Source organism: Myiozetetes cayanensis, unplaced genomic scaffold, assembly GCF_022539395.1.
Source record: "Myiozetetes cayanensis isolate MyiCay16 unplaced genomic scaffold, myiCay2020 scf12, whole genome shotgun sequence".
NCBI lineage: Eukaryota > Metazoa > Chordata > Aves > Passeriformes > Tyrannidae > Myiozetetes > Myiozetetes cayanensis.
In genome coordinates, this window is record NW_026086826.1 from 26,841,835 (window position 1) to 26,868,223 (window position 26,389).

Here is a 26,389-nt window from a genome sequence, read left to right on the forward strand (position 1 = left end):
ACAGTCTCTTGACACTGGCATCTTCTTTTAAAATGCTAATGGCCTTCCCCTGGATAGTTCTTCATGAGCAAGTAAAAGGCATTAGGAAAGAAAAATAGTATTTGTCTTGATTTTTAACGAGTGGTTCTATCCTACGTGGCAACTGCAAATGGCATGAGGGAGTTCTGTGTTTGTTGTCTCTACAGTCTCCAGAGAACATATATTTTGTTTACAAGGCAAACCATTTATAAATGCCAAACCCTGCAAATTCTGGCTGGAACGAGACCAGGAAATATCTCCACTGCAGAGTTTACCCATGGGCCGGTTCTGCCCGGGACTGTCCATCCTGCAGGAACACCCTCTGCTCATATCCACATATCCGTGCCTGTACAAGGTCCTGGACTTGGCAACACCACAGATGTTCCCAGCACTATTTTAAGAACTGTTTTGTTGTGTGTTATTAGCAAGTCTGTCTGTAATTCCCGATCTTCCCAACTTTCTTAGTCCATTAATTCAGTGAGTTAAGGCATTCCAGCCTGTGTCAGAGTACACACCAGCCCAGTCGGATGAGCCACCCCTAATTTAGGCAGAATTATCATTGCAGCAGGGTGCAGTTTGAGTACATGCAACAGTACGGATGGCATCTACCTGGGAAGGTAGAACATGACCTCAGAATTCCTATCACTGAAAGGTGACTTTCACAGAGCAATGAGAGGAATGTCTCCTCACCTTCCCATCCCAGGATGGCCATGCAGAGGTTGGAAGCTGGATGGCTCCAAGTGTTACCAAGCCAATTTGTCGCTGTCACATCAGTTCTCAGTGGTGAAGGCATCCAAGGGGAGCAGCACTGTGGCTCGTCCAGGATGAAGCAACATTGTCAAGGCATTGCTAAAATGGTTGCTAGCATGGAGAGTGAAATATCTCCAAGACCTTGGGTCCTCTAAACTGTGACAAGCACCATTATCTCTTGGGATGAAACCTCCTCCCTTCTGCTTTGGAGTGCCTTATGTAGATATTACAGAAGCTGAAAGAAGACAGTTTACTAATTACAGAAATTAGTGTCTGTTCAACCACCCAATGACAATACCCTGTTGCCAACCACACCTGGCCACCAACGCATCAGATTATTCACATAGCAGTGCCTTCCTCCTCCTCCATGCCGTTGGCCAGGACGGCAGGTCCCTGTGGAAGCTCAAGGAGTCAACCTGGAGTCTGGTGACCCATGGAGATCACAGAATCATAGGATCACTTATGTTGGAAAAGACCTCTGAGATCAAGTCCAACCTGTGGCCAAACACCACCATGTCAACTAGACCTCAGCACTCAGTGCCACATCCAGTCTTTGCTTAAACACCTCACAGGACGGTGACTCCATCACTTCCCTGGTCATCCCATTCCAATGTCTAATCATCCTTCCTGTGAAGAAATTCCTCCTAATGTCCAACCTAGACCTCCCCTGGCACAGCTTAACTCCATGTCTTCTTGGCCCGTCGCCTTTTACCTGGGAGAAGAGACCAACCCCCACTTGGCCACAGCCACCTCCTTGCACATGGACAGAGCCGGCACCGCTCCCTCCTGGGAGCACATGGCCCTGTCTTCACCCTCATACCGCTTGAGTTTGTAGGTGAACCAGCCTGGCTGTATCTTACAGGGAGAGCATGTTCCTTGGGCTGGGGCAACCTCGGGCACTGCCTTAGCCTGACAGAGTTCAAGAAGCCTTTGAGACAACGCTCTCAGGCTCATGGTGGGATCCTGGGGATGTCCTGTTCAGGGGCAAGAGTTGGATTCAGCGATCCTGATGGGTCTCTCCCAACTCAGGGTATTCTACGAGGAAGAATTTCTTTCCGTTGAGGGTGGCAGAGCCTTGGAACAGGCTGTCCAGGGAGGGCATGGAGTCTCTCCTGGAGATGTTCCAAACCCACCTGGCCGCGTCCCTTTGTCACCTGTTCTAGATGACTCTGCCTTGCCTCTCCAGAGATCCCTTCCAACCCTTACAGTTCTGGGATTCTGGCATTCTGTTTGCCGCGGCAGGGCGGGCTGGGCTGAGGGGGCGGCTGCCCTCCCTCCGTCGCTCCTTCCCTCCCTCTTTCCCTCGCTCCCTCCCTCCCTGGGCGGACCGGAGGCGGCCGCGGGAGCCGCTCTGTCCGCGCTCCGCCGGCGCTCTGTGGTTTAAGATGGCGGCGGGGGCTGCGGGGGCGAGCCCGTGAAGCCGCAGCGCGGAGCTCCGCGGGCGCCGCCGGGTCCGGCCGCGGGAGCCGCGGGAGCCGCGGGAGGCGCCTGCCGGGCCGGGGGCGGCGGGATGTGAGCGCGGCCCGACATGGGGCAGCAGGTGGGCCGCGTCGGCGAGCCGGGCGCGGGGCTCCAGCACCAGCCACCGCCGCCGCAGCAGCAGCAGCAGCCGCGGGGACCGCGGGGGAGCAGCGCGGCCAGGCCCGCGGGCCGCCGGCGGGAGGCGGCCGGGCGCTCTGCAGAGGGAGGATTCAATGTCTTCACCCAGCACGGTGAGCGGCCGGCGCGGGGGGAGAGGGGCGCGATCGGCCTCGCTCCCCTCCCTCTTTTGTTGCCGTGGGTTTACTGGCGGAGGGGAGGGGCGGGCGGGGGGAGCGGGGCACACACCGCCCAGGGGGATGCTCGCCCCGGCCGCCGCGTCCTGGGGGATGCTCGGCCCCAGAGGAGCTTTATCCCCCCGGAGCTCGGGACCAGCCACAGCGGGAGTGGGTGGCACCGCCGCGAATCGGGACTCGCGGTGCTCGGTCGCTGTCACTGCGGCGGTTCCGAGCTCTGGTTTTGTTTACAAAGGTAAAGGTAACATGTGCTTTGTCTTCTTGTCTGTTTGCTGAGGCGTTTGTGACTTGCCCTTCTAGATCTGCGAGTCTCTATATAGCTCCTGGCAGAGCGAACAGTTTCGTTTTGTCTGGGGTGTTATAGCTGCCATCTGATTCTCGGTTGAAGTTTTTGCCTGTCCACTTCTATTCTTTCTTACTGCTGTAAACGCATACGGGAAATGTTTAATGTAACACGATTCGTTTCTATAACCTCTTTGGATGATCCTGCAACTTCAAATCCCACTTTGCAACCACGGTTTTTTTATTATACCTATTTGTGCATTATGTTAAGATGTTGCCAAGTTTTGGAAAGTATGATCAACTGTCTGCCTTGACAAGCACGTTGAGAATAGATGTGCGGATGCACCTCTAATCCTAAAGACCTGAATCAGCTCTGGAGAGCTTGTCTGGCTTGGCTTTAGGTGGAGAGGGATGTCAGTGTTTATAAAGAAAGGCTGCTCCTGACAATACATGTTTTCTTTTGCTCAATACAATGAGAGTAGGCAAAAAGATTAAGGAACGTGCAACCAGCAGTCTAAAAGTAAATATCATCTGCTGGAACTGCTGACATGTAAGTATCTATCACAACAAGAGCACAGCACTGAAACTGGTTCCTAAAAATCTCAGCGTTATCACAGCTTTGGAGTTCAGGGAGCACTATCAGCTTTAAAAACAGAACCAAAACAGAACATGCTTGCTGAATGCCTGACCCACTATTACTACAAGTAAAACCAAGAGTTGTTGTTTTATTACATCTTTCAACCTTAGTGTCACCAACTTCACGTTTTACTCTGCCGTCTTTGTATTTTTGTACATTAAAAGGCACTTTGGCAAAAACATTCATGTGGTAAATCATGCTGTACAATCACAATGTCAGGAGATCTCAGAAGTTATGCACATACCCCCCTTCTTCCAGTGGGGTAAGTCTGCCTTTAGCAGCAGAGCAGGATTACTGTAGAGACTGCTGAGTTCCCTCCTACTCCTGTCAAACTGTTTGTCTGTGTTTTGGTACCAAGATGACTCCTTAGTTCCTGCTCCCAGAAGGCAAGGACAGAAAGGACGTTTGTGGGAAGTACAGTACAGCGTGTGGGGATGTGTAGTGACTTCAGAATAACACAGTTGACACTGACTCAAGCACTGCTTTTCGTTTCTTGCTGCGTGTTTTGGTAGTGATTTAGTTCAGCATCCTGAACAAATCCTTCCAGCTCCTCCCTCCGCCCTGCTAAATTTTAAAGTTAGAAGGTAGGGAGCATTGTTGACATGCAGTGGCAGGGAAATGAAGAGGAAAAGGTTTCTTAAGCATGCATGCAGATCAAGACAAGTTATGTGCCCTGCCAACCCTTCTGCTCCGTCTTGCATAGAACTAGAAGCAAGAATGAGCCTGGAAAGCCAACACACTCTGAATAAAACTGTTCAGTGCCATGTGAAAAGAACATTGCTCGGTGATAAGAGTGATGGTATCTTTTAAAATAATTTCTCTACTATTTGTATTGCATAGGTTATCTACCTCAGCAGGAAGATAACGGATACAACTTAGGTTTTTGTTGCTTCTGTTATTTTCTCTGCAGACTGTAAAGGAAGGTGTGTCAAAAATAAGATACAGTGTTTTATTCTGTTGGATCATGTAAAAGGGGTGGGGTTTTTTGGCAGTCCAGTTTTTGAGAGTTTCAGGGCAGGCTTCAAACTCCTATTCTGTCTTGGTGGTAAATTGTTCCCTGATTACATGCACATTTTACTAGGAATGAGTGAACAACTCAGTATTCATAATCTGTACTAAATACCAGCCAAAGGTGGGTACCTATTTCAGTGCTTGTCTTGGGCAGTAACTGAAGATATATGTTCCTGAATCTGTAGTTGAAACTGTTTCCTGTGATCCTGACTCTCCTTGTCCACAGGGATCTCTCTCAACTTGTATTCTTATTTTTCATGTAATGACCTTTCTGCCCTGTTTTATTCAACCTGGCTTTCTTTAGGTGAATTATACACCTCTGCTGCTAAAATGCTCTGGTTGCTGGTGATATTACTTGATCCAGATTCCTCTTTTTATAGTAATTTCTTTCTGAACCCGACCTTCCATCCCATCTCAAGGACATGTGTTCACAGTGTATGAAAAGTGATGGCAAAAGCACAGGGTTCTGGGTGAGCACTCTTGGACCAGTGACTAAACCAGCCAGTCACAAGATGAGCCTGGATTGGCTTTCCTTCTCATGGATAGAAGGAAGACAACCTGTTGACTGTGTGAGACCCTTGCAGGTATAAATCCCTGCCTCAGCTCGTGTTGGCACATTTCAGACTACCCTGTGCCAGGAGCAAACCATGCTAAGTGCTCTTGCCAGACTTCATTTTGAAGGGTTGCTTCTTTGGGGTTGTTTATGAAAAGGATGGAAATAAACAATGTTTTCGGCCTCAGACCCGTTTTGCTGACAGGATTTTGAAGGATACCTCGTATCAAATAAATAAAGTGTAAAACCCCTTATGTTAAGCTACTGGAAACCCGAGACAGGCATTTGTACCCAACTAATTTGAAGTGTAGATATACTTGAAAAATGGAGAGATGGAGTTGAGGCAGCTTGTCCTGAGCTTTGCTCTGTTACAGTTGTGTAGCAGAAGCTCAATGGGAGCAGGACTGCAGGCACTCCCTGCTTCAGGATGTATTTTTATAGGAAGCAAGGAATTTGAAGGTGTTTTCTGTTTTATGGAAAGAATAAAGAGATCTGTATTGTGGCAACCCCCTATTCCCTCATGAGAACAGACACCTCAACTGCTGGGGCTTTGAGCTCACCGTGGTATTGAATTCTGTGAGCACTGCTATGAAATCGAGCAGGGAAGTCCTGAGCAAGCTGATACACCCGTCATCCATTAGCTGTGGAGCAGAGTTCTCCAGGATGCAAAAAGATAATCGTGGATTTTGCAGTCTGCTGCAATTAGCCCTTCAAAACACCCCTTTGTGAGCATTCCTGACGTGTCTGTGACTTATAAAAGCAGGCATTGGATCATCAAGCACGTTGGTTGCTATTAATGCAGTAGAAAGGAAGAGTGTAAACAGAAGGATTATTCACCACTTGTGTTCCCATGTACTCCCTCAGAACTCAGTTGTACCACAGGCACAACAACTCCAGAGAGAAAAGCTTCAGCAACACTAGTTAGGATCAAATTCTTATAGGTCAAGGCAACCAGAAGAGACAAGAAGTACTTGGTACCATTACAGGATGAGCTTTCTTTCCCTTCCAGAGCAGGAACAGGGGAGAGAAGAGCAAAGTAGGTTATCTCCTTATCCCTTTGAGTGGTTTGTTTGAGGAAAGGGGTACAAGCAACAACAACCAACAACTTCCAAGTTGCATGGGCTCTACTCGGCTCCTCGTACGACCTTTGAAGAGTGACACACTCTTAATTTGCTTTCAGAAGAGCACTGATAACACCCTACTGTACCAAGATACTCTTAGGAATGGTGTTAGCATGCTTTTCATCTCTGAAAAGACTTGCTGAGTGTTGTAGAGCACATACTGCAGGAAAATCAGATTATTTAAATCCTGGCAGGGAAGTCTTTCCAATACCTGTTTGCGATACTGCTACAGTTGCCTTGGTGATATATTTTGGGGTAGTGGAAGGCTCTGCCACACTTGAGCTTTTGATCCAGCAGGCGCAGGACATTTGTTCCCTGTTTTGTTTTCTAGAGGAGGAGTTTAGCAACCTTTTACTATGAGCATCAAGGTCAGGCAAGATAAGCCTATACTTTTAAAAATAAAATTATCATTAAAGCTCCCCTAAGGCAGTCGGAGTGCTATGCCACATGATAAAAACATTCTAAAATAGGAGGAAGCATAAATAACACTGTCCCTTTGAAATTCAGTGAAACTGAAGGGCTGGATACAGGAAAATGGAAAGAAGGGGAGAAAATAGGGTCAGTTTAACAACTGCACTTTGTGGGCTGCCTAAAATGTGCTTTATTTTTCATCCCAGTGAAATGCAGCAAGCTCAGGCCAGAACTACTTGCCCGCAGACTTTCCTGTCAGTAAATGCCCTGTGCAGATGGAATATAATCACTGTATTCAGTGCCTGACTTTTTGTACTGTAAATCAGAAATCTTGTGGGACCATAATGTATAAATAACTTTTAACTAATTATTTGGGGAATAAAGGATAGTTCAGCTCAGTGTCTAGAGAACATTTCTTGCAGAACATGAAATTATAGGAGGGTTCTCTGTTGCATCATTCTCTATGATATCTAAATTATTCCTGCAGATTCAGTTGCATTCAATGTTGATTTTTATACCTTGTGTTAAGCTGAGATTTTCACTTACTGTACTTTGCAAATGAGAGGACTATACCAACTCAGTGGAAAGGACAGTATAATACAGACTACTGATCTAATTCCCACTATATGTTTATTCCCTGTGTACTTTGCACATAGACAGGGAACACAGTCTGAAGAAGGCAAGACTGAAATGAAGTTACTTCAAAGTGTTTTAGTCAGAACCAACTTAAAAAATCAAATTTGAAAGCCCAGACAGATCTCCAGCTTCTCAGTTCTCCCCATGTAGCAGATGGTGTGGTACAAGTTGTTCTAGCAATATTTCACAAACTTGCTATTGCTTGTAAGTGCAACGTTTTGCAAAAAAAAAAAGAAAGAAATTGTGGGAAATTTTTTTGGAAATAAGGACATGGCCAAGCGACCAAATCAGTGAGAACTGAACGTGTAAGCTCTTGGACACACGAGCAAATTGTTACAAGTGGCTTCAATCATCTGTTTTTAACCGAGCAGGACCGACTCACACGATTAGAGTTGGGAGGCAGTTGGCATCTCCTGGAGATGCTCTAGCAGGGGTGGCTTCAGCAATATTTTATGGCTGGTACTAATTACAGATTCTGGGACAGCAAGCTTGAAATCGTGTTTTCTCCTGTGTTCAGGAGAAGTGACCTGTTCTGTGACCCACTTCAGCATCTGTCCTGTGTGTTTCCTAAAGCAGACCAGCCCTTGCCCAAGTCAAAGCCTACTTTTCAGATCTTTGTTTCAGGGCTAAAGCTTGGCAGTCGCTACTGTGATTTATTGTAGCCTGTTCCTCTTACTTGCCACAGCTTAATGTTTCCAATATACTTACTATCCATAAACTGTCTTGTAAATACTGCTGACAGCTGACTAATTCACACTCATAAGAAACTGTGTCAAAATCCAACTAATATAAGCCAAGAGACAGCAGTTTGCACTTACTCCAGTAGGAAGTTATTACAAGTAATACAGTCTAAAACAGGGTTTTGTCTAGTGACTTGCTGAGCTCATTTTCACCTGGTTGTATTTCAGAAAGCCAAGGATAGATGACCAGAGACCAAAGCCTCACCTTCACTCTTAAGTGTTTCAGAGTCTAATATCCCAAATCCCTGCTTGCCAAACCGTTAGGAGCACTTTCACCGGCATGTAATTATGAGTGACGCAAAGCTTGCACTGCAGATGGCCCTTGGACTGGCTTTGCAGGTGAATCTGCAGCGTAGGCTTAGAGTTCTCTCCTTAACAGCATTCAGAAAAGTGTTTAATGGTAAAGAAATATTTCTCATAGTAGTTTGGACCCTCCAGCATCATCTTCAGCACAGCAGGAAAGGAGCTTGCACTGAGTGGAGTAACCCCATTGACTTGCTGGGCCTGAAGTCATGTGTGAAGTTCTCTCACCATTACTGCATCATCCCTCACATTGCTCTGGTTTTGTGGTTATGAAATACTTCATTTTAAAGGCTGATCTTGGTATTACCCATAGAGATTATTCTCCCTAGAATAAGTGACACTTACAAAACCATTGAGGCTTCCTGTTGGTAACACTGTAAACCACAACAACGAATCTTAGTTGTATTACCCATATCTGCTTAGGAAGTTGCTTGTGCTTTGTGGGCTCTCCATAAAGACATGTGCATCTCCCAGAGCAATTGCTTTTCTGCAGATGGGTATAAATTAACTTTTTAATAGGTGGCTTTCAGTATCAGCTAAACCAGCACAGGAATTCTGAAAAACAGCCCAAAAATAAAGGCCTTTTTTTTGAGAGGGGACAAAGACGTGCAGAAATACTTCACTAAAAATCAAATTGGTTTTATTTCAATCTTCTAGTGCTCTTTAAAGACCAGTTAAACATACTTCTTTTAAGACTGAACCTTTTAAATAAATTCCTTTCCTCTTCTCCTGTACTTCCCACCCAAACATTGTCCTTAGGATCTTAATATGACTGCTATTTCCATTAAAAGTAACTACATGTATTAATAAACTTAGAGCTTCAATTATGTTAATTTGAAAGTTTTCTGTGACAATGGTGATGTGACAGTTGGGACTATAATTATGTAAGAAAAGGAACCCTCATTGTTCCTATAGGACAGTTCTGCATCCCTCATCCTTTAATTTGATAATGGTGCTGGATTGGGTTCTGGTTTCGTTATTATTTAATACCAAAGTGAAACTGTAGTAGTGTCTTCTTATTAGAAGCTGTATATGGCAAAGGCATAGGAAGCATCTTCTGCTGCTTTTGGGTCAAATTAGGAATCAAATTAGAGTTCAGGAGGATAAGAACATTCTGGATCTGTGACCCTGTGCACCTCCCAGTGTATTTCTCCTTCCTTTCTCCCACGGTAATCCCAACAACAAAGCATCAAGTTATGTCTTGGCTGTTCTTATTTGTCATCATCTCAACTAAGATCAGCACCATGGCTAATTTTGAAACAGGTGTCAGGCTTGCTTGTGGTTGAAAGAAATCATGTGACTATTGGCTAAATGATATTAATATTATACATATTGGAGCATTTGGCATAGGTGATGAAATATTCCTGGTTTTCAGATTCTCTATTCAATTAGACTCATAATTTTTGGAAAATTTGGCTGCAGAGAGCAGTGGACCTCACTGAACACACCAAAACATCCAGGACTTGCAAAGTGGAGAAACATTTCCCCATCACAAACTCTGTGCACTCCAACATGGCCCAGGGTAGAAGCTTGTTCCAATATGGTCATATCCAAGTAGATTAGTATTGCCTCCTACATGAACCCCAAATATCAGGGGTCTAGAAGGTGTTTATAGAGCACAGATCTGTTTTCTAGACAAAGCTCCCAAATATTTGTACCTTCTAATTCTGCAGCCCCTGGACTGTGAAGATAACCCTTCAAACCAAGCTGGAGTGTAAATCAGTGTGATAAGGCCTTCCTTAGCTTACAGGGTCAGCTCGGTTTCTCCAGATTATTTCCCAGCCTTTGCTGCTCAGGGTTGGTTTGGCTCACCAGCGGTGTCAGGGAGTTAACAGGACTGTTCAGTTTTACTGCTGCTATTCAGGAACCCGTGGGAGGCTGCGCGACTGATGAGAATATCAGTTCTGTGCCGCTGCTCAGGAAAGCCAAGAGCAGGAGTAGAGAGGAGATACAGCTACACTGATATTCCTGAAATTTACTGAATAATAGAAGAAAGATGGAAAGCATTGTTTAAATTAGCCTTGAAGGGGTTTTATAGGAAATGATTTTAAAGTGTTGTTTCCCATTCAGCAACCGTATATGTCAAAACTGGCCAATTAATGAAGCTGTAGCGACTGTTTAGCAATAAAGTCTGTTTATGCAGACTTTTAAAAATTGATACAAGTTATGTCATCTAGGAAGAAGGAAATGGACTCTTCTAAGAAATCTGAATAACCTTGAAGATGTTTTGAAATAGTGTCGTAGCTTCCTTCCTCCATTTAGTCACTGAGTACAGCAGAGCTCAAGGCTATACTGACCTGAGCTGGTTTGCATAAACATGGAGTTACTCATTGCTTGTATTTAATGTAGTTTTTCCTAAGAAGACAGGTTGAGTATTAATAATTTTTCTATGTCCATGACTCCCGGCAGTACAACTGAAAGATAAATAGTATCCTTTTACTGAGAGCCGATTTGTGGTCCCTTTTCTCCTGTAAATTAAGTTTTTTCATCTATAAGCTGGCAAATAAAAATACTCAGACTAATAGTTGGCAGCTCCCGGGCTCAGATTTGAAGTGCTTAAGTTAAAATAGTACATTCTTAAAACTTGAACTGTAAATTGCTGAATGTCCTACATGTACTGTTTGGAATATTGTTGATATTAATAAGTCAAGTCTTAAGTTGAGCCTGTGTTTCAAAAGTTCTCTTACAGAAGCAACCTGATCAAAGCATAAAGACTGGGGTCTAGGTGAGGCCTTGAAGAGATGCTCTGAAAGTGGTTTCTTGGAGTGATATCACTCAATTCCAGTTTGTTTTCAAGCCTGCTTTTTCACTGACTTAGCACTGATAAGCTACAATGGGCTTTATAATTTGTGGCAGTAACATCTTAAACAGAGAGAGCCAGCTCTCTGCAAGCCCCAGAGGGTTCCTTGGCTTTCTCCTGAGGGGGCTTTTGGTGGGTTTGTCACCTCTTTTTGAGGCAGGGAGATGTGAACAGCCTGGGGAGGGATGAACAGAGCTTGTGTAATCGATACCGATGTGAAACCTGTGCTCTGGCCTAATTACCCAGTGAAGCACAGCAGAATACTTTTTCACCAGTCATCAACTGTATACTTGTTATTTGGGATTGTATTTGTTGGTTTTACATGCTTTTCATTTGCGTGGGTGGTGTTTTTATTTTTTTTTTAATCCCAAGAGTAAACAGAGAAAGCAGAGGTACTTTGAGATTAAAAAGGCTTTATCTACAAATAGGAAAACAGTATATAATGTCTTGCAGTGCTAGTGTTTCGAGTTATATTTAGCAGGTTTTTTTTTTTTTTTAATTCAGGATCTTAAAACCCCTGCAGATATTAAAATTTGCAACACAGCTATGAGCTGATTTTTCATGTTAGAAAAATCTGGGATCTATTTTTTTGACTAATCTAATAAATTTGAGTCTGGTATAAACTACAGAAGAACAACTAACCTGTTTTTCATAGATTTTTTATTCCAGAGATGCATTAAATGCCTTGGGATTGATGTGCAAAGTCAGTAGATGCTCAGATGATGATTTGGGAAACCTGCCATAGCTATCCTGTGAGACAGAAATCTAGAAGTTTAATCCTTGTTACATCTGTTTTGTCAGCTGTTTTGTCGGAAAATTTTTTCATCTTTAGGTTACCATAAGTAAATATTTTTTCATTTCTTTAGGGGTAAAATGTTCAAAGATGTCACTGCCCTCTGAATTGGTGATTAATTATGATTCCTGCATCAAGTTGGAAGTACCAGTGGTCTTTGAGAAGCTGAAATAGGCCACAGGGTTTAAGTCTGTCAAGTTTGAGGTTGTCTGAGGCTTTGTGCAGAAATTCTGATTCTTATTTTCTGTGTAGCTTCCTCTATTTTGTTGTCAAAAGGTTAAGCTAAATCTGAAGGACACTTAGTACGTGTCTTCCCATCTACACACTGATAGCAGAGGTGCAGTGACTTTTTCTGTGTGCCATTTCTGCTACATAAAATGTTTTTGTCTCGTTTTTGTTGGTGGTGGCAAAGCCTGGAACTGCTCCTGGGTGCAGCCTGGCTCTAGAAAAATGCTCAGGGGGGCTCTCTACCTGTTCTGCTACAGGTGGGGGGCTCAGCCCTGGTGCTGTACTCGCTGTGGAAGCTGGAATGCCTCAAGGCCATGGAATTACAGCTGTTCAGGCTCAGGGGAGCAGTGCTGGCTCTGTCCTGTCCCCACTGGGCACTGCTGTCCCCAGGTGCTGGTTATTGCTCATTGCAGCTGCAGTAACACAACCACACCGGGACAGCTCTTGTCTGTGAGGAGCCTCTTAGGCAGCCTTCCCCCTTTGTGCAGCCTTCCCCTCTCCACACAAAGCTCCCCTGGTTCTCCGGGATCAGGGAAGCAGGCTCTGGGACACCGCATACTCAGCAGGCAGCAGGTGAGTTGCCCGGTACTGGGCACAGTGGGGGAGCCTGGGCACAGGTGGGCTTGGTTGGAAACTGTTTTAAAATATAAACTGAGAAGGTAAAAAGATTTCTGATTTCCAGCGATTTCCAACCTGCCACGAGAGGGTGCTCCAATGCCTTAATTTATCCATGGTTTAAAACTTTTTCTGCTAGGAAAAGTGGGGTGTGCTATTTAACATTACTGTGCTACAGTGTTTTAAAGTAGCTGTTGGTTCGGGAAGGCAGGCAGGATCCACACAGCAAAAGGCAGATGTGGCTGTGTTAGGATGGATCAGAATACATGTTCATTGTGCTTTTGCCTTTAAGAACTGGACTGCTTCCTTTTTGGTTATTTTGTTTCTGTTGGGCTTTATCCGGGATAACTTCATCTGCCAGCAAGAGAAGTTTCCCAACTAGTTTATGTGCAAGTGTGCAGACAGCCTTTTGTGCTTGAAAAGACATCAAATCTGATACTTTTACTAGGTAATCTGAGCCCTCGAATTAAGAGTCACTTCTCATTGCTTCTGTGAACTGCTCGTCTGTTAAAATGGCAACAATGCTCGCTTGGTTTATGAAGCTGTTTAGGCTTAACTTCAACATAAACAAACACAGGAAAGCTGTCTGCAGGCTAAATTAAATAATTAAATATTCAGAGTGCACTCTTGTCTCATCCTGTAAACTGTTAGAGAAAAGTGTTTGATGTGGCTCTAGCCTGCATTTCAAAACACCCGTGGCATGGTAATAGGTCCGAGGGATGGTTAGCCTTTGTGTTAATTGTTGGGCTTGAAATAGAAGCTCAAAGCACTGTGCTTTGTTGGAGGTTGTCTCTCAAACATCCCTAAAGAGACTGAAGCTACAGTGAATTAACAACAGAGAGAGAAGTTTAGAATAATGTCTTTGTGTTCAGCAGTAGAGGAACACAAACACAGAGAATTGCAGTAAGCATTCATGCACTTGGGTTGTTGGCTGGGAGACAGGATCTCTGCAAAGAGATCCCTGAGCTGGTGTTAAGGGCATGTAATTAGCAAAAAACTAAGATCAGCTGCCACTACTGTGGTTAGTCCTTGACTACTCAGCTGTGAGGTGGTTGTTACACTCAATTGGGATGCACTTGTGCTTTGTTGGAAAACGCTTATCATTCCCTTTAATATGAGTCAGTGAAAGGCCATAACCACGTTCATCAGTCCTAAACCAGACTACTAGAAAGAGATACAAAAAACACAACCAAGGCAGACTTCCTGTCTTGCACACACATCATTCGAAAAGCAAAGGCATGACTTCTGGTGTGCTGTAGTTGTCCTTTTCTTCTAGCCCAAACTTTCCTAATTTGATCCAAAGTTGAGATCTTGTGCAGCATTTCAGGCCTTGGCATCTGGCTTTGTTACATACACCCCTCTGTTGTTTCCTCTTACAGGCAGATTGACAATATTCATCACAGTTAGCCCCCGAGTCTGCAGAGAGGTTACAAAATGCTGCAGATACAGCATTTTGGTTTCTTACTAGAGAAGCAGACTTTGGTGTGTGGAATAAACTGCCCTGGTACCCAAAAGTGAAGGTTACCCCTCTAGGGACTGTGCTTGTAGAAATTAGATAATGGTCCTGTGTGTTGAGAGCCACTGTCATTCCACGGTGAATCGGGTGTGACAGGAGGGTGTCTGAGCTTAAAGGGAAACGGAATTGAATGGCCAGGAGTTGGTGCTGGTGACCAACTCGGAAGGACAGTTTACTTTCCTACGAGCACTTAGCATTCTTACTCAGCCACTGGTGTCTTTGTTTGGAACCATATCTGTTCTGGAAGTGAGACAGGTGATGATGCAAGTGTCCTTCTGTCTGACTCTGCTCTTAGGGAAACAGTTCGTTCCCAAATTCTATGGCTTTGCTGACAAAGGATGTCAGCTCCAGAACCAGGAATACAGATATGCGGGAATTGGAGGAAATGGTTTCTCCCTGTGAAGGTACCATCTTTGTTTAAATATGTAGAAGATATTGGCATGAGTAAAAATCCCTGCAGAACAGTAAGTTTATAAGAGGAAGACACTTATCCTACAGGTAAGTGAGGCCTGAGCACACAAGATGGTTTCTGCAGCAGAGCTGTGGATGCAGTGCCCTTTCCACGGGCCCCCGTTCTCCTTTCCAAGTTAACTTTAGTGACTTTCTATTATGCTTTGCCCTATGACAGGTTTTCTTCCCTTTTTTGATGCTTGAACTTAAAGCTGTTTATTTTAATCCTGCTTCGTCAGTGTGAGGAGGAGTAGGAGTTTTTGTTTAGAGAACATCAGCAGTTGAGACAGTAGCTATTTTCAGAGTCTTGTATGTCTTTGATTGAAAGTGTTATTTATTAGTTAGACTCTGCAAGGGATTTGTAATGAAAGCTCTAAGTGTTGCACTTTAGGAAGGATGGCTGATCAACACCAGTCCGAGCCCTGCTCTGCCACAGCTTGCAGTCTGATATTTAGCAAGTGACTTTTTCTTTGCTCTAAGCCTTCTTCTGCAGAGTACAGATTTTACCCTACTACTCTGTAGGACTGTCAAGAGGATAAAATATCAAAACTGTGAGCCACTCAGTATATCAAGTACTACAAAAATATCCCATGTAGTATCAAGTCATAATATTAGCATGCCCTGACTGAGAATGTTGTGTGGGCTGTGAATTTAATGTGTCTGAGAATAGGCATTTCCTGCTGGGTACAGCCTGGTTGGCACTAGTGAGGGTAGTCACCACAAAACAGGTACAGCCTCGGCAGAATCCTGGGATTTAATACCTTATCTTGTGCTTCTGTCCTTAAATTACTAACAAAATGTTTCAGTAAAAGTTGCAGACACCTAAGCAGGAGAGATGGTTATGTGTTAGAGGGTTTGGAAATAAATCTTACTCGAATTCATATCCTCATTGGGAAAACATCACTGCATCCTGTCACAAATCTGGAGATCAGTGATCTAAATTTAGAAGAGCCTCACCATTTGGGATGAGATGCTCATGCTGCTGTTTCCTGTCTCTTTGGGACTAAAGGAACAGGCACATCACTGGGTGACGTGTGTGCCCTCTCAGCTCTGTGTGGTAGCACTCAAGGAATTTTAAATGTGAACAGATACTCCTGCTCACCTCAGGCCGAGTCCCCGGGGAGCAGTGCCGGGTGCTTTGAGGAGTGTGCCTGGGAGACAGCTGCACTGTCACTGTGTGTGTGTCTGCCAGGGCCTGTGCTCTCCACAACCATCCCCACCCCAGAGCTCCAGACAAAAACAGGAGAAGAATCTCAACAGCTGCACAAGGTTCAGTTTATGAGTCTTAATTAGGGTTAGGAGTTGTTCAAAGGGTTTCTTTTCATAAATCTCTAATGATGGTTGTAAGGGCCACACACCCCTGTTCATGTTGTCAAGGTAATGCTCATGTCGTTATAGAGGTGGAGTTCTGGTGTCTCAGCCTGAACCCTCTAAACATAAAGAATGCTTATATAGACCTTTGTTTTCCTTTGCTCTGCCAGCACATTCTCAGTTCTCCTTCCCCTTTTCCCCTGCCCAGGTTGCACCTTTTTTTGCACACGCTGATTTTTCCAGTTGTATTTTTCCCCTAGAGTAGGGTACCACCCTTACATGATATACTGCTCTCATAACATTGGCAAAGGGCCCACCAAAACTGCTGTGAGACCTCCACACCCAGACCTGAATATTTTTCCTTGCCAGTTTAAAGGAACAACCTGCATTTTACGTATTTGTCTTAGATTACAGCAGCCACCTTCGGGTATTGAGAACAAAGCCGAGACTGTCGCTTTTCCCGTTATTCTCTTTTATCTGTCACTGTGTAGGAAGCCCTGCCCTGGCTTTTAGAAGTAAAATCGTTAGATTCCATATAATTTATTTGAGTGAGTCATTTAGTTCCACTTCTGTTGCTGCAAAATCTACCAATTGTGTCTAACGTAATTTTCCCTTAATGGGGCCAACAGTACCAGCAGTGTGAAGTCTCTTATAAATAATCTGCCTATAATATTCACATTACAAAATTTCCAGAAGACTCATCAGGAATTTTCAGAGTAAGTATTTTTTTTCTGTGCTGGACAGCTGTTATGAGCTGGTCTAGGAAATACTTGTTCTTGAAGTAAACTTTTACAGGTTAGTACCTACTTTTATCCTGCTCATCTGAATGACAATATGATAAGGCTGAATGGATGAAAACTGCTCAAAAAAGGAGTTTGTCCCCACCACACTGGACTTGTCTGATTTAAGGGTGATTTTTTAACATATGTTTTACTTCAGTGCCTGTTGAGTTCTTGGCCTTGGTGGCTTTGTACCATGTGACACATGGTCACACCTGCAGTGAAGAGCTGATGGTGACCCAGTGCCCAGAGAAGCAGCTCTGCATTGCTAGGTGGGAACTAAAAGTTGGATAACCAAATGCTTTATGCCACCAGTATTTCTGCCAAAGGAGTCTAGTTCTGTCAGTTAATCTGCCAGTCTAATTTCTCTATTAATTAGGAAGGGAGTTCTTACCCTGGTAATCTTCCACTGCTTTTTAATTAGTAACACATCAGTATTTGAACTAGGTCTAAACAGTCACGTTTGACATTACTAAGAGAACATGCCATCTCAGGTTAGTCAGACCTTCTGAGGGCTGATTTCACTTGCTGCATTTGATCATGACAATTTGCTGTTTGCCATTACTCAGTCTCTGGCGTCACAATCTGAGGTGTGACCCTGCCTGTTTCATTTAGTCATTTTTTTTTTTTTTAATGAAAATGAAAAATCTTGCTCTATGCAGGTCTCTGCTGGATGTTCTCCAGGCTCTCATTTTTTGTACCTCAGTCATTGATTTGTGTGTTGTTCAGTGGTTTTCCCTTTTTTGGGGCACAGGTCGTGATGAAAGCATAACTTTAAGGGGTGTTGGCCCCACAGTCTCTGCTGATGCATCATGCAGGAGCTTCAGCATCCTTGCTGGAGGAGCTTAGGTATGCTGGGTGCTTCCAGTTTTCTAAATTTCAGCTCTTGGTTCAGTTTTTCAGGGACTGACCATGCAGGCTTTATAAAAATTTAACACTGTTATGCTTGTTTTTGTGGTTTATTTTAGATTTTAAGAGACTCGGCTCTCAAAGCAATAATAGGTCCATATTTCCTTGCCTCACTGTTTTTGACAGTTTTGGCACCTGCTCAGTTCCATAACCAACCCAGGAGGTTGTTACTTCTAAACAGCTGATGCAGCTCAGTTATACTGACTTATAAATGCTTAAAGTAGCTTGAAAGCAGTGGGAAGACTGTGGCAATGATGTAGATGAGCAGGAAACGTGTCATTAATTCTAAAGACCCTTCAAATAGCTTTCAAATATTAATTAGCCTCTGATTCTGTTAAATCCTTCTAAGCTGAAAGAGCCATTTTAAACCTCCATGGCACAGCAGCTTGCAGTCTGGAGTTAATGGGATCTGCCTCTGGATGCTCCATGGCTTGCCAAAGAATAACTCTTGGGCTGAGGTTGTAGTTTTTCTCAAGCTACTTCTTCCTAAGAAACTTGCAAGTCACAGCAGGGTGGAATTCCAAAAGAGAGATGCCCTAAAAGGCAGGGTTTAGTGGCATCTCCAGAAGCTGGGAGTGACTGTCTTGCAGTGGTGCCATATAAGAGGTGCCCATAAGGATGAGACAGAGAAGCCCTTGGCTGGAAACAGAATCTGCATGGGATGGTGAAGGTTCTGCTTTCTAACTACTGCACTGAGGAGAGCTGGGGATATTTAAGTGTCTTTAGAATACAGGACCGCCATAGGTGACTGCTGTAAATACTAGAAATGCAACTAAAAGATCTTCTCCCAGGCTACCAAAACTTGGGAGCAGCTTTGGTTTCCAGTACCTGGAAGTATGAAAGGAAGAAGGCAGAATCCTGTCGCTTTGCTGTAAGAGGCAAAGTCAGAATTGAGGACAAGTTCACCATGATTTTGGTGGCTCAGGTGGCTGATTTGCAGTAGGTTTGTACTCTAAGAGGCTCAAGAGAAGATGTTTTGAGAGGAACACATGCAGGACTGCCTGCTGTTTTGGGATTTCCAACTTCAAGACAGCACCTGGTGTGCTGGTACAGCTCAGCAGTGAGCCCTGGTCCCACAGGAAGCACTTGGTGTGGCTGGCTCCTGAAGGGATACAATATGCCTTGTGTAATCCAAGCAGTCAGCTGTCCTGACAGCCTGTATGGGCCAGCAACAACTGGGAATGTTTTTGTGTGGAGTGGGAGGAAGAAGGAATGAAATGGAACTCTGTTGAATTAGAAAAAAAAAAAAGAAAGAAAAAATAAGAAAGGAAATATCTTAATTGAACAAGATAAAGGGACCTTTCTTGGCCTTGCAAACCAGGAGGTGTGGGGATGCTGGATTAAGTTGGCACAGACAGATTTAAGTCTCAATTTCAGTTCAAAATTTACATTTCATAAAAGAACACTCCTAAATTAAGCAGTTTTACGTGCCTCCTTTAAGGCAGCTGTATGGCTCAACTGGCAACAGTCTTACCATGGAACAGCAATACTCTTTTGTCAGAGATCCTATTTCCCAGTTTAGGTTAACTCATCTTCCACTTCATTAATTTCCCCATTCCTTGATGGTGATAGAAGAGTACAGATACCACTCCTCCTGTGGGCTGCAAGTACTGTCATGAGCTGTATGAATGGCTTGATTTCTCTGATTTATTTGTCTTTAAGAGATATTTTTCTCATCCACACATGTCCTGTATCACTGCTAACTCCTGTCAGCTTGACTGGCAGTTTCTGTGCATTTCTGCCTGTCTGCTGCAGGTGTAAAATCTCTTATCAGTGCCACAAAAAGCATCCTGCTAGTTTGTAGTGGGCTCTACTCCTTGGAAAAGCATCTATCTTACTATCCACAGTAAAATCCACAAAAAACAATGTTGTACATGGATGCAATTTAGGAACTAACCCACGCTTTCCAGCACCAGAGGAAACGAACTGCTGAGTGAGCCGCAGTGTTACACCTCCCACTGGGAATTTCCAGCCCTTTCCCTCTTCCTTCCTCCCTCAGAATATATATATATATATATATAGTAAACAGGCTAAATTAAGCACTGGGGGAGGTGGCACCCCAAGGCAGGAGCAGTTCCAGAGGCTGAGTCTCCTCAGTTCAAAGCAGCTGACAATGCCCTGACCAATCCTCTGAGCATCCCTGTCGTACCACCACGGCAGGGGAGACTGCTCAGACAGCTATGCTGGTATTAAGTGGGAGGAATGCTCTTTAAATAACTACCAGTGGGTCCTATTCCCTGAGTGTGTCAACATCGAGTTTTTGTTTCACCCTCTGAACAGGAAAAATTAGTCAAGAAATTGTGTGGCAAGGAAGTGACAAAGATGACGTTTTGGGTTTTCTAGCTGCTGGATCTGTTTTAGCACGTGGCAGATCCCTCCCTTGTCACTTTGCATTTCTATTCATAAACCTCCAAGCAACAGATGAAAACCAGAACAAAAGAGGAATAGATTTGCTAAAATCAGGGGAGTATCACTCTCTTGAACCTCCTTACTGAGCACTCCAAAAGAACACCTGTCTGGGTTTTTGTGGAGTATTTGCATTTTGAGGGGGCTAAGGCAGCGTTGCTCCCTTCCCCTCTCATTGCTGATCTTCTCAACTTACTGTGCATAATCCAGTCCTGAAAAGCCTGCCTTACTCTTACAATATACACTGTCTGCCTCTTCTTATCCCAGATGAATAACAGGTATTGTGGTGCCAATTCTATAAAGTGGGATTTAATTTAGTTAGGATAGCCTCACAGCCCATTATGATCCTAGATAAATCCATACAACTGTTTTCCTCTTTCATATTTCCCCAGCACAAGGAGGAGATGTTGGCAGTGTTATAGAAAACCAAACCATTAATTTTAAGGTTAGCACTGTAAATTGGCAACAGATCTCAGTTCTTGTGGGGATTTGTCATTTGACAAATTATTAGATTAATTTGAAATTGCAACTACCTCCTTTATGATATTTATTTATTGATAGATCAGATTCTATCCTTGTAGCCTGATCTTCTTGCTAGCCTAATTTGAGGTTATTCTAAGCATTTTCCCTGCAATTTCTGCTTTTTGAGATGGCCATCATTAACCTAGTCAAAAGATGTGGCCTAATGTTTCTGGGAAATTAAGTCACTCATTTCCACACTGTTGTACTTTGTTTGCTTTTCTTTTACTGCTCTGAAAACAAATTAGCAGAAACAACATCATCTCTGGGATGTTTTTGCTCTGTTGGCATCCAGGCACAGTCAAGTTTCCCATCTCCTGGGTTATTTCTCCCTAGAGCCAATTAGACTTTCTTTAACCAGCAGTTTCCTTTGCAAAGTCATTTTTGTCTTTTTTAAGACCTCACCTTAGGGTAGCAGTGTCTGCTGATTTAACCACACCATACTCTGTGCAAAGCATGGGTTGTAGATAGAACTTGTTGGAAGATACCGATGGTTTTGCTTAGAGAATGTGTGCTAGAAATGAAGCAACTCTCAAATAGGAATAAACTCTTTCACTCAGCTTTCTAACCTTCCTTCAATTCACCTATTTCTTAATTAAAAGCTGCTATCAGGCTATGACAAATGATGTGAAGAGGAAGAAAGCAAATGGCAAGTCATAAACTTGCTAATAAGTAATTAAAGACAGAATTGCAGGAGATGCAGGCTGGAGAAGTGGTCCAGGATTCAGTATGAACATGCAGAAGGTGGGACACAGAGGAAGATGGTTCTGGCTTTGCATGTGAGGTACTCAGCTCTGAGCTGCCCACTGTAACAAGAGAAATCAATCTCTGAGTTGTGGTAATCACGGCAACATTTAGAATCATAGTCCAAAAAGCAGAGCATTAGGAATAGAAAAATATGTAGTTGTGCTGCTGTATAGAGGTATGGTTTGAGTCCTGCATGTCCTTCTGATCTGCTTTTTTTGGGGGGTGGGTGGTAGAGCCGGAAAAATCCAAAGGAGGGCTGTTTAAAGGTGCCCAAAGGCAACAACATCAGACTGCCCAAGAGAAACCCTTCAGCCTGGAGGAGAGGAGTCTGAGGCAGAATAAGAGAAAGACACATAAAAAATAGCAGGAACAGCACCAGCAGGTAGTGATCATTCAGAATTTGCCCTGTAAAGACTGAGGATCATCCAGTAAAACCAGAAGTCCTGTTCAGAGCAAGTCAGAGCCTGTTGTTTGTTCTGCACCGTGCAGTGGAGTCACTGGTCACACAACAGTGGGATAATTGTTTGTGTGGTGAGTTCAGTTTGCAGTGCTTGAGGCAGCAACTGCACAAGAGAGGGGAAGGAGCCTGTTAGTTTAACTACAACACCGCCAGCTCTGGCTCAGAAAGACCTTGAGCTACAATATGTTGGAGGCTTGGGAAGCGTTCTGGAATACTCCCCTTTCCCCAGGCAGTGGTGACAGCAGGATGCTGGGCTGTGTGACCCAGCACGGTGGTGGCTCTGTGCCTGAGGAATCCCAGTTGTCAGCTGGCTGACATTTGACATTCTGAAGTGTTCTGCTAAATCCAAGGGGCAGGACTTAGTTTTCCTATCATACTTCCTTTAAATGTTCTATAATTTGGATGTTAGCAATCAAGAAGTACTTTACGTCCTGAAAGATAATCCCAATGCCTGACTTTACTGTAGATGTAAAGCACCTTTAGTACTAACAGATGAAATGCATCTTTTTTTATCTTTGTATCTCAGCTGCATAAAAGTCCTTCAAGTTTAATATATTGGCTAGCTTTACCTCTCTTCAAGTAACTTTTTTAGAAGGAGTGTTTTTCTTTTATTATTCTGTTTTTAAATACCAGATATGCTGAATAATATCCATCACAAACCTACTAAATTTGATAAACGTTCTCAGTCCAGCTCCACTTAACTGTAAATGAACAGATAAAGATTATGAATAAGGTATCTTCCTTTTTAATACAACTGATTTTATTTCTACACCAGCAAGTCAAACAGTGACTTTTATGTAGCTTTGATTACTTTGAAGGAAGAGAAACTACAGTAGGACACATACAATACTCCCAAGAGCTGTAGTAACGCTGCCATAACCCAGAAAGGGTTTTCCAGAGGCATTATTTCCATGGGTACATTCCTGTCCTAATGCTGAGTTCAGACACGAGGGCTGAGTGCTGCTGTTAGACCTGGAAAAGCAAATGCAGTGACACAGCCTGAAACTGCAAAGCTGGGCTTGGAATTCTCCCTGTGGCTCGTGTTTCCCTGGTTATCCAGCAGCTGTTGGGAATGGGCTGGTGAATGGAGCCCCTTGTCTGGCCTGTGGAGCCAATGACAAGTGTCTGGCTTTCCCAACGGGAAGTGACCCAGCAGCCAGGAGCTAAGTTTAGTGCCATGGGTTTGTTTCTCTGACTTCATGTGCTGCCCCCACAAAGGGAATCAGCCCGTAGGGCTGAGAAGGAGCAAGACAACTAAACCTCCCTCAGCCAGACTCTGGGGCTCTCCTGCCAAGCACCCACATTAGGAGTTTTCCTGGTTCTGAAGTTAACAGCACAGCATGCAATTTTTGGGCAAGTATTCGTGCTAAAGCTCGGCTTTTTTTGGAGGAGAGGAAACGCTGGTTTCTTTTCTAAGACAAATATATTTCAAAGGAGGCAAGATCACAAGGGTATTTTAGTCAAATGAAGTAAATATTTTAAAAAGGAACCCCCTTCTTTGTTCAAGAGAAGAAAATGGCTGTGGACGATGGTTTGAACAGCATCTTGGTTGCTGACAAATGAGGTTGACAGTTTGGTGCTTTATTTTTAGCTGGAGAATTTTTTTTTCAAACAGAAGCACTGTGTAGCCTTGGCAGCTGCTGCATATTCGGTGTGGGTGGATGGAACTGAGAAACTGCATCTGTGCTAACAAGCTTTTTGGGATTCCATTAAAAAATTAAACTCATGTACTGGAAACTGAAGCTGTATCAGCTCACCTGGGGAGCTCTGCCCTCTGAATATCCTCCACAAGGTAAGCAGTGCTGCCTGCCCAGGGCACTTGCAAAATACTTAACTTGGGCCTCAGGATGACATCAACTCAGATTTGGGCTGTTAGATCGACGTTATCTTTCTCTCCTGAGGTGGCAAGTCAGTGAGTTAGTCTTTACCCTCTGCTTCCAAGTTTTCCCTTTAACTGGAAAGGCTAAAAATAAATTTCAGAAAGGCAGCTGAGAAACAGTTGAATGTGGTCATTGTTCCAGGTGCTGAGTCTAAGGAGAGTGCCTAATACTGTAAGGGCTTCCCATAAGAAGTTGTTATGTCACTGGGAAAGCAGCTTGGCCATTTATGTCATGATAGCTCAAAGGTCTGGTCAGTTGGTGCTTTACATTTGCAAAATAAACCTCTTGCCACCTCAACTTCGTGAGTGTGGATATTTCTCACTGCCTTAGGGATTGGCTGAGCCTTGTTTTCAAGGGGTCTTTTTGTGGAAGAGCTCTTACTTCAGATGTTTGTGTTAACACTGGGAGTAAATAGCAACTTGTTTGATTTCCTTAGAAGTAGATAATATCTTGGCTTTGATGTGGCCAATAGTAACAACTCCTCAGGAATTCTGTTGAAGTGTAATCCACATTAAGCAACTTCTCTCCCCAAGTACTGATTTAAAAAAAGTGCTCAATGACTTGCTGTAAGTTGTCATAATGTTTGGCCATCCCACCTTTCCTGGAGAAGGACTGGGTGACCTAATCCTCCTCACCCTTCACACTGGAGAGGTTTACTGGAACTTGCCACAACACAGAAAGAATGTCAAACAGCCTTTTGAGCTACAGATTGCCAGTCACCTCTGAAATCTGTGTGTCCCTTCATTGCACTCCTTTCCCTAAAGCCATCACTGTGGGAGTAGTTGCTGGCCACTGTAGGCAGGATTCAGAGGAAGAGACTGAACTTCAGTACTCAATGGAAAGAGGTATGTGATCCAGAGCATCAACAGCTGCTGGTGGCTCTGCTTGTTTCTCGATCCTCTCAGTTGTAAAGCTGGCAGGCTTTTATAGGAGCTGAGAAAATCCTCAGTAATTAAGGGAACAAGCTTTCTGGTGCAGTGTTTAGGATTTTGCAGAGGTTACATTTGTAGCTTTTTGTTTTAAACTCCTTTTTATACTTGATTTTAGTTACATTAAAAGATCTTTCTTCGAGAAAGTGTTTTTCTTATTAACTGTGGTGCTGTTGGGTTTTTGTTCCTCAGCCAGAGGCACATTTAAAGAAGTCAGACTGGCACTGTGTGTGGTGCTTCTGACTATTCCTAATATCTGCTACAAGATGTGTCTGTCATACCTTTTAACAACTGTTATGTCCAGCTTTCTTGTGCTCACATGGGTTCCTCACCCTAAAGTGTTCTTCAAATGCATCTAAACCCCTACATCATTTTGCTGGCTCCATTTATACCAGAACTGCCTTCCTGACAGAGCTCTGTGAGGACAGAAAATGCTGAGTTACCAGTGAACACAATCAATACTTCATCTACTTGGAAATTCTTTCTTAACAGCAAAGCTACCGAGTGCTTCAGTAGATGGTTCAGTCACAGCCTGTACATTGATCCATGAAGAGATTTATGCATCTTGCATTCAAGGAATGAATGAATATTTCCTAGTGAAGACTGTGCAGCTTAAGCTTGATTTATTTCATATGGATTCTGCACCAAAAAGCTACTTCTTTACCAGAAATTAATCAAGGAAGAAATAGGGAAGTGCTGCATTAGGTTGATAAAGGAGAAATGGTTGTGTCAGTGACATCTGAGCAAAGACATGGGCTGAGGGACACCTCTAGTTGAGAACATTAATAACAAAGGAGGGATGACTGGTACCAGGGAAACAGAAGACAGGGTTCTTTTTATCAACATTAGTTTCTTATTTTTTTAAATCTCAATGTAACTAAATACTTGTAAAGTTCATTAGACAACTTGAATTCTTCATACACTGGTGTAACTAAATCAATTGAGATCCATTTGTCTTTCCTTCTACCAACTAAAATTTGGTAACATCAACCCCCCAAACCTTGTTTTCCATTGGATTTTTATATCAAGCTAGCTAAGAAACACATCTTCTAGGTAGAGACCCACCACTTTAACCATTATATCATATCAGCACTTTATGAAGTTGCAAAATTAATCTGTTGCTAACAGGTGAGGTGTATGGAGAGCTTTTAGGTTCTTCCATGTATTTCTCACTGATAGCAAAGGTCACTTCTGTAAGCCTTTTCTGTGTCAGATATATTTTGATAATTGAGGCAAGACAGTGCTACCAGCTTGGCTTGAAATATTTCCTTTTATATGATATGAGCTGTTCATGATGCAATTCTGTCACTGACTGAAGTCTCCTCCCTTTCTGTCTCTCCCAGACTGGTACCATAAATAGCAACCTATTCCTTGCCCATCCCAAGTTCTTGGCTCGGAGTTGTATTTCTTGGCTCCACTCAGTGGGTTGTTTACAACACTTCAGCCTTGCCCCACTCTGTGGGAGGCCCAAGGACTAACCATGGATCTGTGCTTTGCTCAAGCAAACCACCTTATTAAGAGTCTGGTTGCTTGCAGGAGAGGAACACCTAGGAATGGCATTTAGTCAGTGCCTGCATTTTCCCAAAGCCATATGGGAGCTGTCTGGCCCCTTTAAACTGGGGTTTTTCGTGGCCACATGAAAAAAGTCAGAAATGTCAGAAAAAATGGTCAGCAGAAAGACCAGGTGGTCCTTTTGGGTAAAGGGTGAAGTCTGTGACAGGGTAAAGGAAGTTCATGCTGCTTCCATGCTACCACATTATTAGACAGCAGAAACTTGGCCTGCTGTTCAGCACTGGTTTGCTTTTCAGAA

At 43.6% G+C, this 26,389-nt stretch overlaps 1 protein-coding gene across 2 annotated transcripts in view; it reads left to right on the forward strand.

The window, feature by feature from the left end:
- The first annotated feature begins 2,271 nt into the window (after positions 1 to 2,271).
- The window catches only part of ABL2 (ABL proto-oncogene 2, non-receptor tyrosine kinase), a 45,445-nt gene continuing 21,327 nt past the window's right edge, over positions 2,272 to 26,389 (forward strand). Inside the window, exon 1 of one of the 2 annotated variants that reach the window (XM_050307528.1) lies at positions 2,272 to 2,480. In XM_050307528.1, coding sequence (XP_050163485.1) covers positions 2,297 to 2,480 — 184 coding nt within the window. In that variant the 5' untranslated portion in view covers positions 2,272 to 2,296. Of the gene's footprint in view, positions 2,481 to 23,480; positions 23,563 to 26,389 lie in introns of those variants that run through there. The other variant, XM_050307530.1, reaches the window with a different exon arrangement.